A 14,656-nucleotide genomic window follows, 5' to 3' on the forward strand; every position below is an offset into this window, starting at 1 on the left:
TTTAAAGGCCCTGAAAACTTGAATGTTAAATGTTATAAAAATATTCTCTATAACTTTAAATATCCATGACTAAATAAGGATCATGCAGTTAAACCTTTTTGTAAAATAAACCCACCTTTGGTTATCAGTTTTTTTTATTCTATAAAAAAACTCTGTGGTTTTGTCAGATACGACTGACAGTGACTAAACAACCTTCCAACAGTCATGATGTTTTAATTCAAATGTTGCTAAATCCTGATTTGTGCACAGACGTGCGTGGCATCACCTTTTTCCTCCTGAGCCTAGACAATTTCAAACCAGCGAGGAGAGCGCAGAGAAAAACAGAAACGCAGAAATCTTTCATTTGAATGATGTTCTAACTTTGGCAGAGATTTGTGTGTTCATGTTGGACTGCTCACAGTACAAAGATGAAAACACATCTGCAAGAGCTTTCATCATTATTTATCTGCCGTAATCATCAGATTGAACTAATCAGGGCATTTCAAACCCACCACCACAGACAAAATCGAGACCACTGTGTCCATGAAGTCAGTGAGTTAGTCATGGCCTACAACTTGAGCCCCATTTTTGTAGCCTAAATTTGTTTACATTTTGGTAAATTGGGACTACTGAATGTATCTCGAATTAGCTGTTAGCTCTTTCTGTTTGCAATGTACCCATGGATGTGAAACTCTCAATGGATTACTTTGATACTGAAGAAAACTTAAAACATGATGATTCTCAGGCAAGTTCTACATTTGTAAGGAGTGACTTTTTTCTGTGATTACTGAGCAGATTTATGGACGTTTATTCCCAATAGACATGGACGCAGAAAGTGTAAGTCACACTGAATCTAAAAATATGTGTATCATGTCTGTTTGTTCAGATTTGACTGAGTTAAAATAGTAATAAGGCTCTAATGGGTTTTAAGATATCTTCATTTATTTATTTATTTTTACCTCCACTGGTTTAACAACTCACGTTGATGTAGAAGTGTACTCACCCTGACATCACTGCTGGGTTTGATGGTTACAGGTGTAGCAGGTGAGTACACTTCTGACCACACAATGCAGGATGGGTTCAAAGTTACAACAGAACTAAAACTTTCAACCAGACAAAACACTAAACACACTTACAGAGTACCTTACAGTAACACCAGGCTGAGCTTTTCAGCCTGGTGTTACTGTAAGGTACTCTGTAAGGTTTGCAAATGTTAGCATTAAATCCAAATCAAAATATCCAACATTTGCACACCAAGTAAAAACTATTCTAATCACAAATGATGCAGTATTTAAGTAGAATACAGTTTTATATGACTACTGAAATATGATTTAACAACTACTGAGTTTAAACATATTTTGTTGTTCGGGAATTTCTGTGAGGACGGCAGCACTTAATGTACAAATATGATGCGTATTCTTCTTCTGGTTATTTAGAACTCTAACAGCAAAGATTGATCACTCTTAATAACACAGTAAACAGAGAAAGAATTTAAATCTGTTATATTTTCAAGTCATACACTGTACAAAAATGTTTGTTACATTGTGTTTAGATAAGCTCTACATACATTACAATTCTCCCAGACTCACATCAGTGTAGAAACACTGTATAAGTACAAACACACAGTTAGAGAAATACAGTTTCCAAGATCTTGTCATAAAAACATTAAAGATCTAGCACATTAGCAGAAAATGAAAAAAAGTTAGTTTCATTTTAGCACAGCTAAATAAGATGAGTGTGTAACAAAGTCCTAACAAACTGAATAGCAAGAGAGAAGGCAAAGGCAGACCAACCAGCAACTACACAGTGTAATACGTTTCCATTCAGTGTTAGTACTGATCCATACTGCTGCTGTAGTAAAAGTCTAAATATCTACAGTATATTTCACCTTTCTACCAGTACAATTAGGATGTCCAGTAGGCTTCTTAAAGATTTGTTAGGCCTTCAAATAGGATTTAAATAATCCTTTCTCACAGATACAAGTCAATAAGGACTGAAAAAAAATAAAAAAATAATTGTAACTGAACTGAATTCTTACAGCAAGTTTTCTGATTCATCAGGATTTTTAACTGCTGTTCTTAATATATCAGTGGTACCATATAAAACTAGCTGCACCACAAGGGTTAAATTCTCTTGCTTGGATTGTTAATGAGAAAAGTTTGTGAGATGAACTGTGTAGTTGTCGTTAATGCCACATAACAACAAAATCAAAGCCTTCTGATTGGATGGACTATAGAACACCATGTTGTTACGTTCAAAGGCTGTTAAATCAAAGTGCATTTTCAACGGCAGGTGTACACATGGAAGAAAACCCTCGTTGTGTGTTTGTGTCTGTGTGTGTCTGTGTGTGCGTAACAAAAGCAGAGCATTAATTTACTCTTGAACTGTAACATTAAAATTTTCATGACCAACACAAATGATTTGTGATGTTTTCTCACACTCTTGTCCTTCGGGTCATACGTGTCCACAGTAAATTTGTTAAATTAGAGATACAATATTCTCCAGGACACCAGAGGCTGGACAGCTGAAAATGACATTATAGAGATCAGAAACATTTCCTTGCAAGAAATGTTTTCACACATTTGGTAGCACCGCTCAGAAATGCAGGTCACTCTGAATAATAGCAGCTTTGTGTCAGTCAGCAGAGAGTAAACTGAAGCATACACCAAATTTTACAAAAAAAGCCTAAATGTTACTCTGATACATAATATATCAGTCAGTATAAATAAACATTTCAGTGGTTGCGTCTTACAACAGTTTTCTGCTTACAGCTGCTAAAACAGATAAAACAGTCAAGCCTGCAACAGTCCACTCACTTAATCCACTGAGCCATGCAAATTATATTATTATAAAAAACAAAATTGAATGAATATGGCCACATGTGGATCCAGGTCTGTACACTATCATGAGTGTGAACAACTGATTTAGCTTTGTTGGACTGATTATAGACCAACAGCATTTGGTTTTTCAAACACCTCATTTTTCTCAGTTGAAGTAAACTAAATGGTTGCTGATAACAAAAAAGTAAGTAAGTATGAACACTTCAAAAATAACAAATCAGTTGTCCACCTCCCAGTGTCTTGGCTTGTTTTGGCAAAGTGAAGAGTTTAAGGCACTACATTGGTTTGACAAATCACATTCAAAATACATGAGAGCCATTCAGTGCTGACGTGTATTTTAAAAACTACATCCAGAATCAGAAGAGACACTTTGACCACTTTGATCTGCTTCCACCTTCTTCCGCTTTGCAAATTTAATCTAATGATGCCTTCTATCAAAACCAAAATGTTGTGGTGACAACATTATAAAGACAGCTAAAGACGACTGAAAGACGCCCCAGACAGCAGGACTATAGGGCCAACATGGCTGCCACAGTGGTCAAACAGTTTTTAATTATTGGAAGCTACACACCCTCCAGTTTAAGGGTAAGATAGAGACATAACTCTTTGGTCACTCAAAACCATGTTTGAATGGTGGGAAGGAAGTTATTCTTTGAAATCACTGATAGAAAAAAATCATAAAAACAACTGTAAAAAGTAATGGCTTATCCTTGTTGGTAACAACAGTAACTATTTAAACTGAATGTGTAAATGTGAACAGTTACCTACAGTACACGTTGTATAAGGTTTGGAGATAAAATATGCCAAAAGCAAATGAAAGCAATTTCAGTGGTTTGTGGTAATTATTATAATTGTTACAAACCCAACTGTAATTGGCAATAGACAACAAATTCAGTATCCTACCCAGAAACCTTTTTTCACCTAAGCTACTATTCCAAAATACATTGCTGCTGATTCAGCTGGTTATAATGGTGGAAATTACAGATAGAAAGACTTCAAACTGTTAGTTTGTGTTTAGTTTTGGTGTAGTACACTCTTGTGAGTTATCAACGTTTCCCAGGTGGGAAATCTGATAAATAAGGTCCTAATATGAGCTCAACCAATCCTCCATTGTTGTAGTTCAATAGGGCACACGGCTCGGTCTCATCTGTAGTTCAAACAATATCATATCTCACCATCTCTCAATCTCATGATCTTTACATTCTGCAGATTTAGCACAAAATCAAGAGCCCATCATCTTTGCAGTTCAGATAGCATCTTCCGTCATTTTTAGTTAGTTCTGACATCGTCACATCCCACCATATGCGTAATGTTTCAGTTAAAAGCCTACTGGGATTGTTAGTGTCGTTCTGCATTCAAAAGGCAAACGGTAACGTCCTTCTTAAAAAGACTGCAGAGGGGAAGAGCCACACACCATATAATCGTCAACGGTTCAACCTTTGTTGCATGTAATACATCTCTGTCTCTCTGTCAAAGTGTTTCATGGCTCCCTCTAAACCAAAGTGCTAAAAAAACAATAATGTAATGTATAATTCTGTGTGGTAAAGAAAAAATAAATATTGGAGTGCTGCAAACACAGACAGGCATCATGGTCATTCCTCTGACTTTTGTACTGTTGTTTTTGTAAATTTTTTTTTTATTAAGGGTTAACTGTTGATTTCAACAAGATCAACTCATGTTCTGTATCTTCTTCTTGCTCTTTGTGTCACTGGTGGAATGAAGGAGGTGAGAAAAGTGTCCTTGAACAAGCCTCACAACCCCTTAGAGTGGTGAATATGTCACAAAGTACCACTTTCTCTATTAATTGAATTGTGAGTAAGAACAGTTCATTTGGTCATGCAACTCTGCTCCAAGCACTGATGCCACCAACGATGACACATGGAAAGATCTTGAAAAGATCTCGAAAGATGTTGACTGTCCTCTTTCTACTTGAGGTGTTCAATGACTGAGATTTCTCCCCTCTCTGGGTCCAGCCCGTTCATGAACAAACCTCCATTTCTTGCTAGAGGTGTCGTCGGGGTCTGCACCCCGGCTTCCCTCTCGTTCCTGTCATCGATGAAATTTACAGACGTGGTCCTCTTCGGCAGAGCGAGCTCGGGGCCGGGGCTAAATCCCAGCTCTGAGGACAGTTTGCGTTTAATTGACGCAGCACGCTGGAATTTATCGTAGATCTCAACACTGACACGTCGCCGTGTTTCTTTGAACTCTGCTGAGACGTTAGCCGTCCACTCTGCAGCATGAGCTCGGATCTCTCCTACCTGCAAGCAGAGACAAAGAGACAGATAAGTTAGTAAATAGGAAAGAGGGGTTCACATGGATGGCAAGTTCACACAGAATCTGATATGAATAGAGTTTTACTCTGCTACACACATAGGTTTACACAATATACCCACTGTGACACAAGGTCATGAAATGCTTCAATATAAATACTGTTGCTGCAAATTACTGTTTAACACATTGCCTGCAGGCATGAGGTCTATCAGGTATTTTATTACAGAAATGTTTTTACTTCTGGCAGTAAAAGCTAAAAGCTTTCAGGTACACATAACATTAGAGTGACACTGACAGACGAGTATGGAGACAATAAAAGACAAGAACAGACAGACCGACACAAACTGAAGTGTAGCAGAGGTGATCAGAGCCCTGCGCCAAAACCAGAATATTTATGTGCCTTAATGGGACACTAACATGCTTCAGTTTTGTGTTAATGTCTCATCTAAAAGGGACTGGAGCTGCTTTTCAACCATTCTGGTATCAATCACTTCAGGGCTAAAGAGGCAGTTGTGCACACACACCTCAAATACAGCCTCTAGGTCTAACTATATCACAGTGCCTAATGATAATAACACACACACATTTGCGTGCCAGTAAGATTATAGCGTATCACAGCAGGACTTCAGCATGACAACCCATGGGGAGCATTAGTGAACACACACATACACACACTTACACAATGCATCTTGCATCCACCTACCAGTTGTTATGCCATCATGTCATCATGTTGTTGAAGGTATTGTTCCCTGAAGGCAATTTTATTTATATAGGCCAGTATCACAAATCACAGTTTGCCCAAAGGGGCTTTATAATCTCTAGAGCATATGCCAGCATCTGCACTTAGACCCTAAATTCAGTTAAGGAAAAACTCCCCCCAAAACAACTAACAGGGAAAAAATGGAAGAAACCTCAGGAAGATCAAGTCGGGATCCCTCTCCCAGGACAGACAGACATACAATAGATGTAGTGTGTACAGGAAATATTTACAACAGAAAATCCTAGTATATTCAATTAATAAGAATATGTTTTTTAGTTAAGAACTGGCTAAAAGCTATGACCAAATATTCATTCATACTCAACTCTCACTAAAACTCCAGTTAAATCTGATTACTATATAAGGTGATGACCGTGTCATTCTGGTTGCGAAATCCCCAGGTTTTTCAATTGCACCTTCACACATTGTCCAAATGACCTTATTTCTCTGTCTCTGGATATGCTCACAGTAATGGCCTATGACTGTGTTTATGTGTTTGGATGGCAGACAGTGGATTGGATTAGAAAACAGTCGTATCATTAAAATGACATTAAGCAGAGGGCAAAAGTTGAGGACGTGGCACCGTAACTGAATAGCACAAAAAACCTTAGTTGCCGAAAGAGAGACAGAAGGAGATATAGAAGGTGAGGCGGAAACATATACATCAACAGATAAACAGATATGTAGAGAGAGAAAGAAAGAAGTGGCAAAATAAATTAGAGAGAGTCAGGGAATGGAGGAGTGAGTGAAAGCAACAGTCTCATACCTCTTCTTTCGTCCTCTTGGAGATGACTCTGAGCCAGTCTCCTATCATGCTGAGGATGGCAGCAAAGTAGGCTAGTCCCACCAGAATCCAAAACCATACAACAGGTTTATAGTAATCTAAGTACTCTATTTCAGAACCACCTAGACATGGAGACACAGGCAGACAAAGACAATGACTGTAATATATATACAGTAGAATCCAAAGCAGTCCACTCGACGAGATGTACAGGCTTAATGCAGAGACAGAAAGGTTTAAAGTGTCTGTGTTGGAATTCAATCACTTCCTGTGTGTTTGTACCTGCCACAAAGTCTCCAAATCCTATGGTAGTCAGGGTGATGACCACAAAGTAAAGGGACTCCAGCGCAGACCAACCCTCGATGTGTTTAAAGATGGCCGCTGGGAGCGCCACAAATAGCAGGCAGCCGAACAATACAAACAGGAGGGTGGAGATGACGCGGATCTTTGTCTGACTGATGTCCCAGTGCTGCAGGAGAGAGAGAGAGACAGAGAGAGAGAGAAAATTAGCAATATCATAGTGAAAACAGGTACCATTCAAATTCTAGAGATCTGGTCTGTTTGGTCTGTTGGTGAACACACATAAACACACGCAAACATACGTGAAGCTTTGGCCCTCAGTTTTCATGGTTTGTTGAAGTTCTTTGTTACAGAAGCTGAGGAAAGCTTAGTTAGTTATTTGCCTCTTCACTGGAGCTCTTAGAGTGGCGGCAAGCAGGGTCTTGAAAGAGAAAATCCAGATCCAATTAAGATATTTTAAGAAAAACATGTAAATTTGTCACCTTGTCCAGCAGTGAGAATTAACTGCAATGATGCTCAAACCACAGCAAGATGCTAAGCGTTGTGTGGAAGTCAACATGGAAGGATGGGCTATCTCACAAAGCAAAATATATGGGCTTATACTCCTGATTTTGATGCCATGTTAAAGCCATGTATGCTGCTCTGGGAAGATGCTACCATGCACACAGTGACAATACTATCAAACTGCAAACACACACACACATCTTTCATGTCAGGGCACTGAGTCCAAAAAAAATTTATTTTGTTGTTTCTCAACACTGTCGAGTTCAACCTTTTCATTTTTTTTTCTTTATTACATTTAGAAAGAGTACAATGTTTGAGCCCAAACTGGCTCTACGTCAGGTGTGTTTGCTAATTAGCACTACACACAAAGTATAGCTGAGAATGAGTTTTGCAGGTATTTCCTCATAAACCAAACTTAATACAATTCATTCTAAGTTTGATATCAAGGTGTGTAACAAATTCCATTGTAATCAATCTTACAATTATGGAGAAATTTCATTCTGGACCAGACACATAACAGATACAGCACACTGTTGAAGAGAAAACTCCTTTTAAAGAGAAAAGGTAAAACCAGATGCTGTGAGCAGTAATAGTATTATTCCATTAATTTCATCCCCTGGGTGCAGTAGGGAAAAAAGACATTCACAGTATTCACTGAGAATAATCAATCTGGGAACAGAGCAATAAGGCTTTGACTAACACACACACACAAACAAACACACGCTTACACAATTAACTGTCCTCAGCCATAATCATAATATTCATTACGGAGTCCCTCGGGTGCTCTGACAGCCATAGCAGGAGCAAAGCATTTACACTCTGGAGTCAGATTTCAAAGACATTCAACAGTGACTTCATTTCAGCTTGACTGTTTACACAAAATAAATAAATCAACTTAAAAATGCACTGTTCAACAGCAACTACAAGGAGACCTGCTTCTCAATCAGAGTTTAGTTTGTTTAAACATTTCATTGAGTTTGGACCACAAAATGAGAGACTTTATTACTCAGTTTGAGCTCTGGAGTCAGCTGCTTAAAGACCAACCTACTGTAGCTTTACACCTAACTTCAGCTTTTAATCAGAACCATGTATCGTTAGCAGTTTATATCAAACAAATATGCACAGGAGCCTCTCAGTGTATCATTCAGCTGGAGAATTATTCATCCACATGTAAAGTTAGGTCCAAGTTTTTCTTCGCACTGCATTTAAAGTACCATTTTCACACACACAGCACACGTACTGTATATACTATGCGTGCTAGACTGCACTACCAATGTACAATTGGACTTTTTGTGACCTTTACTGTTTAAAAGGCCATAAATACAAAAGATCAATGACACAAGGGGTTGAAAAACAAGCTGACCTTGTTACTGTATCATCAGTGTTAAATTCCCAATGGGGCAACTTAAATTAAAAGAAACTGTAAATGTGTGAACCGCAGCACTGCAAGGTCATTTTGATAAAAACTTCAAACAAGGAGAAGGACACATCTCTAAGGTACAGAGTCTACCAAAATTCTTGATCGTAATGGTATAGTTTTGCATCAATGTGACTAAACACTTGATATTTTAAATCTATAAACAGTTCAACTCTATTGGTTTTCCAGAAAATGTACTATATGATAGTATACATCACTATTATATCACCAAATACTTACACATACTTTATTATAGGTTTTAAAGCATCTTGCCCACTCTTGCTTTAGTTAAATCAGTGCATAGCATGCTAATTAAATCAGATATCGGCCCTGGTGTGAGTGAGGAAATTGTCTAGAGTGCTTTGTTGTAAATTATTCAGGGTAGCCTATACACACTTGCCATCTGCAGACCACAAACTGTGGGCCTTCCTGTGATATACAGTATCCGTGTGTATATCCACGCTACGTGTTTGTGTATGTCACTCCAAACTCACCACGAACATTTTCTCCACTCTGGCAATGCCCTTGCCAAATATGGTGCCGAGCTGATCTCCTACACCAGCCAAGAGAAAGCCGAACAGAGGTATCCCTAGCAACGCATAGACAATGCAGAAGATCCTCCCACCTTCTGTGTGGGGTGAAATGTTCCCAAAACCTGCAGAGAGGACAGAAAGAAAAAGAGACTCAGAAATATGGTGCCATTTCATGCTTCCCACAACAGTGTGCCGGTGTAAACACTCTAAGCCAGTGATCAGATGACGGATTAGATAATCCGCTATCTCTGTATCTACTATTATGTTCCCTGACGTATTAAAATGTCTATTCTATTTTTTTAGCTTGTATCCTCTGATTGAACCTCTGCATTAACAGCTTCAACAGCAGGCTCCTACAAGACAGTGTGAGTAAGTGACTGTCTACAAAACAAAAGAAGAAAAAGGAAACAGGAAGGGTAATTAGTATGAGGGAACTCAAGAGTGAAAAAATGTAGTGCAGGGAGACATGAACATCCACTGAACACACAAAATGCATCTCTCTAAATGTATGGCCAGGAAGAGGATATAGAATCAGTGACTCCTCCACTTCTGAAAGCAGTAAGTCAGGTTACATAACTAACCATAACAGCAGGAGTGTTCATTCACTTACATTTAAATAATATTTATTCATACCATAACACAGACTAAGGTGAGCGACACATCAGCCAAACACAAATTTACATTTGGAAAATCAGTCTGAACAGCAGACGCTCTAAATAAACACAGAGATGCTGCACGTCCCCCTCCTGTGTGTGTGTCCTACCGATGGTTGTGATGACAGTCCCAGCAAAGAAGAAGGAGGAGCTGAGGTCCCACAGGCTGCTGTGGTTGCTCATTGTCCCTGCAGGGTTCACTCCAGAGCGGATCGCAGACACAACTTGCTGGGGGGGGGTTCCAATTTGTGTTTCAGATCAAGACATGATTGACCATTAGACACAAATTTAGGACAAATAACACATATTCTGTTACTTTCTTGCTGCTGTAAATAAAATCATTATAAATCATTCTTGTAGCAGTGTAGGCGGGAAAGTATGTGTGTCTGCTTGCCTGTCTAATGAATTAAAAATGGAAATCTATAAAACTTGAGATGACTGTAGGCGAGGCAAAAATCTAGAGCTGACAAAGAGAATACATTAAGGTGAATGTTGGAGCCCCAGAAGGACGTCTACATATTTCAGAATGGAAAACTTGACTGGACTAACAAAATCAGAAACAAACTCTCTGTGGTTCAACATTTCTTCCTTCGACTCTGCTTACTCCTGTGAAACTGTTGGAGCTGTCCATGGTGCTAGAACCACTGCGGCTGTGGTGAATTACATCTGTGTACAAAACATACATAATGTTGTAATGTGAGGTAAGTCTCACCTTAACCAGCTCCTCCAGCTGGCTCTGGTTGACACAGGAGTGTCTGGACAGGAACGTCAGCTTCTGGGACAGGATGGCCAAACGCTGAGCACTAGGAGAGAGAAAGAAAGTGAGGCTGAAAAATATTAGTGATCATGCCTTCAAATTTAACAGAGTGCACCCGTCTCTAACCCCTTATTTGAAAAAGGGTAACAGAGAGATAACAGTTAGTGTCAATGATTGATGACTGTACAGCAAAGTCTCTTAAATTAACACGTGTGGGTTTGGTTTAAGCTGTGTGAAAATATGTAGCAATAGTAGTAAATTAGTAGTAATTAATAGTTAATATTTTGGCTCTTAGCCATTTAGTGATTAGCAAACGTGCAGCAGCACTTTGAACTAACTAACTGAAGCCAGTGTAAAGATTTCAGAATAAGACTAATGTGCTTGTTACTCCTAAACTGCAGTTGTCTATTGGAGTTCAACACTAGGTTTTTCCTCTATAGTGGAATTGCTTTAAATATATGACTTAGCTGCTGTGTGTATTTGGTAGGGAGGAGCGAGTACACCACTATCTGTATCTGCAACAAATAAAATTTTTTTCACAATTAATTAATGCAAGTTTAACCTTCGAAAACTCAAACAGTTGAGTTCAGAATCGTGAACTTGTCAGAGCTCTTTGAGTTAAAAAGAAGAAGTAAGTGGACATAACTATATGTAACTATAATGACTTACAGTCTAGAAGGTGGATGGTTGGGTGGACTGCTTGTCTGGTAGGTTGGCAAAGAGACAAGTAGGCATATATTCAACCTGCCTACCTCTCATGAGGCTGCTCCAGGGCTCTGAAGACTGCCGCTCCCATCACCAGGTACAGAACAACCAAAAGAAAGATGGCTGTCACCGTCTTCCATTTCATCACTGTGGCAACCACCTGCAACACTTCAATTGATCAGTCAACCCAAATACACACAGGAGGCCTCCAGAAATAAGCTATAATAATGCCAAAGGGACATTTTAAGGGAGCTCTAAACCTTGTGAAAAAATGAATAAAAAATTACTTTTATAATCTGGACTTCTCTCTTTTTTCTCTCACCTCACTCTCCTCCCGGGGAGTCAGTGTGATTGGCTTTGTGGAGAAGGAGAGGCGGGGCTTGGTATTGTGAGTGGCAGATTTAGGGTCCAATAAGTCTGGAGCTGCCACTGCAAGGGGAAATAAGAAAATGGCATTGAGATTTCCCCCCCACACACACTTTTCCCCCATTTCTGTCCCTGCTCTCCTACTCCAATCAAACACATTTAGCTGATACTTTTAGAAGTACTTATAAATAAATCACTTTGGCCTTTAAATCCAAACTGGTAAAATAAGCCTGAATCAAGCACATTGGGTGTGTAATATATGTGTGTGCTTTTATAAGACACAGAAAGTAGCTGGGAATAAAAGGCATGCTGAAAGCAAGAAGAAAGAGGGGCGTGAGGAGATGATATGAGAGTTTGAAAGATAGCGTAATAGGAAAGCATTGGTGAATCAGGAAGACAGAGTTTGTTGGTCTGTCTGGTGAGACTGAGAGGGGTGTAGAAAGAAGACTGAAGTTTCTGAGGTTTGTGAATAAATTTCTTTTATGTTTATATTTCTTTTAAGCAGGTAAGTGAGCATGTGAGAGGTGTGATTTATGTTTAATCGCAAAACCTCTGTATAAGTAGGTATTTTTAACTTAGAAAATGAGTTAAACGACTCAGTTTTGTATCTGTTGTTCAATTCTCATTGTCTCACTTTTATAATTGTTTTAGGACTATTGTTTTACACATATATAGAAATCACACTGAAATGAATGCACTAGGGGTATCCAATCCGTTTTTTGTTTGCCGCCCTGCCTATTGTACATAGTGGGAGAGTGTGTGTCCATGTGAGTCTAGAGAGGGGGATGAATGGAGGAGGAGAGAGAAAAGAGCAGCCGAGAGGAGGGGAGGATAGGTGGGGTCAGGAGGTGGGGTCTGTTCAGGATCACTGAGACAGAAGAGGAAGAGAGAAGAGACGTTTTGACAGAAACTTGTAAAAATTTGTGAAAAGTCATGCTTCGTTTAGGCAGAGGTGGCATGATCTCCCGTCTTATTTACTGTAAACGGCCTAAACTGTTAAGGCCAAAACCACAAACTTCATCAACAAACTGCATAAAAATCCAATTCCAATTGTGTTGTAGGCCTACAACTGTTATTTAAAAATTTTATTAAAATAAAATACAGAACACGCCCTCCAAATGAACCTCTATATTGTAGTCCACACTACCTTCCCCTTGCTGTAGCATGAGGTCACAGGTGCCACTCTAGGGTTTGCACTAACCCAGATCAATTTCTGCCTTTTTGAGCATTCAGATTTATACTGAATGCTCAAAATGTTATTAGGATGAGAATGAAAAAAGCACTTAAGTTGAGTGCCTTCCACGTGAAGGTTTGACCGTAACATACACAGTAGGTGCTGGTGACCTAAATGAAATAATCTTTCTTCAGGGTCACCTTAGAAGCACATGAAACACAACTGTGATATGAAATGGTGGTATTCTGCAAATCGTGGGAACTGAGTTTAGGTGGTTTTAGTTTTCAAGAAACAATAATGCAAAATGACCAGGTGCTTTTGGGAAGCTATGTGGGTTACCTGACATTTGTTTAGCTTCATACATATTTAATGGATTAAAACACAGGTACAGTCAGTGCAGCTGTGCAGGAAGCAGAGCTGTTGGAGATAATCACACACACACACACGCACACACACACACACACACAACTCCATCTCTACTTTCTCGCTAAGTGGAGAAGTACGACAACTTGCATGAGTTTCAAGGCTACATGTTATTTTTTACTAAAATTTGTGTTTTCAGTATTGGATTTAAACATAGAAAACGTTTGTTGCTGAGTTTCAGATGAAGTTCTCTCTTTTTGTGTAGCCTACTTACTCCTTGTCGAAGCCTATCCGATGCCCTCCGCTCTCCTCTTCTCCTCATCCGACGCTCTCACTGCGTTTAGGGGAATCTTTCCTCTGCGTGTCTCCTCCCTGCGGTGCTGAAGCGGGGTGACGAACAGGCGCTCCGTTTTCTTCTGCTCCTCTCCTACTTTTACCGCTGGTCGGACACTGATGCTGCGCTGGCAAGATAACGTTTTATTGCATCCACATGTCGCTGCAAAGAGCTTTCTCTGGTGTTTCTCTCGCTGTCCTGTGTCAGCTCTTTTGCATGCGCTCCACTCCGTCTGCGCTCTGGCTTTTGAGCGCACCGGTGGAGCGGTGGGATAACACCAAGAGGAAGGAGGAGGAGAGGGGTGGAGAAAACGGGGGAAGGGGTGGAGGTGCAGGATATAGAGAGATGGCTCTCAAACCGGGGTCCGCAAAACCGACAGAGGTCATCTTCTGAGTTTCAGGATTCCCTATCTAAATCGATAGTTATTTTTGCTGCATGTTTAGGTTATTCACTAGAGGTGAGAAAGCACTAATGAGCATTTGGTCAGGTCCACCCCTCTTCCAGAGTCATGTTTAAACGAAAACCCTCCTCAAAATAATGGGTGAATCAACCTGAGGATTTCAGAAAGGAAACCTTGGTGTAGAGGAGCTGGATGCCAGGCAAGTGTGAGAGAGGAATTGTTGGAGAGACAGAAAGACATGGGAAACCAATAAGAGTGAAGCAAAAGAAAACAGAGAGCACAAGGAAGAGGGAAACAGAGGTGGAGAAGAGTCTTTTCAGATTGAGGCCCAGGAAGTTCTGATGTAGTTTCTCTCTTATAGTTACAGCTTTGACCATCCTAAAGCAGTGGTTCCCAAACTTTTTTTTGGCACATTAGCCTTGTAATAAGTCAGTCTCTACTTGACCCTTGTCACAAGTTGGACATGTTGCATAACCAAAGAGTCATTTTACTTCTATCTGAATGTTGGAGGTCAAAAAATAT

The 14,656-nt window shown here is 39.6% G+C and overlaps 1 protein-coding gene across 1 annotated transcript; it reads right to left on the reverse strand.

Annotated features, from left to right (window-relative positions):
- Positions 1-1,269: 1,269 nt before the first annotated feature.
- Positions 1,270-14,348, reverse strand: kcnk2a (potassium channel, subfamily K, member 2a). Its single transcript, XM_038700475.1, has 9 exons — positions 13,675-14,348; positions 11,820-11,926; positions 11,545-11,657; positions 10,748-10,838; positions 10,146-10,263; positions 9,344-9,504; positions 6,911-7,097; positions 6,614-6,753; positions 1,270-5,077 (listed from the first exon to the last, which is right to left on the reverse strand). Coding segments are annotated over exons 1-9 (1,251 nt in total). The 5' UTR covers positions 13,676-14,348; the 3' UTR covers positions 1,270-4,744.
- Positions 14,349-14,656: the final 308 nt, after the last annotated feature.

Source organism: Micropterus salmoides, unplaced genomic scaffold, assembly GCF_014851395.1.
Source record: "Micropterus salmoides isolate LMB-PRFRI ecotype aquatic unplaced genomic scaffold, ASM1485139v1 Ms_hic_scaffold_6, whole genome shotgun sequence".
Classification (NCBI taxonomy): Eukaryota; Metazoa; Chordata; class Actinopteri; order Centrarchiformes; family Centrarchidae; genus Micropterus; species Micropterus salmoides.

Coding starts and splice junctions, on each gene's coding strand:
- kcnk2a (XM_038700475.1), bottom strand. Junction 11,658..11,819: donor CTCCCCGGGAGGAGAGTGAG/GTGAGAGAAAAA, acceptor GAAGTGTTGCAG/GTGGTTGCCACAGTGATGAA. Junction 9,505..10,145: donor GACTGTCATCACAACCATCG/GTAGGACACACA, acceptor TCCTCTCTGCAG/GTTTTGGGAACATTTCACCC.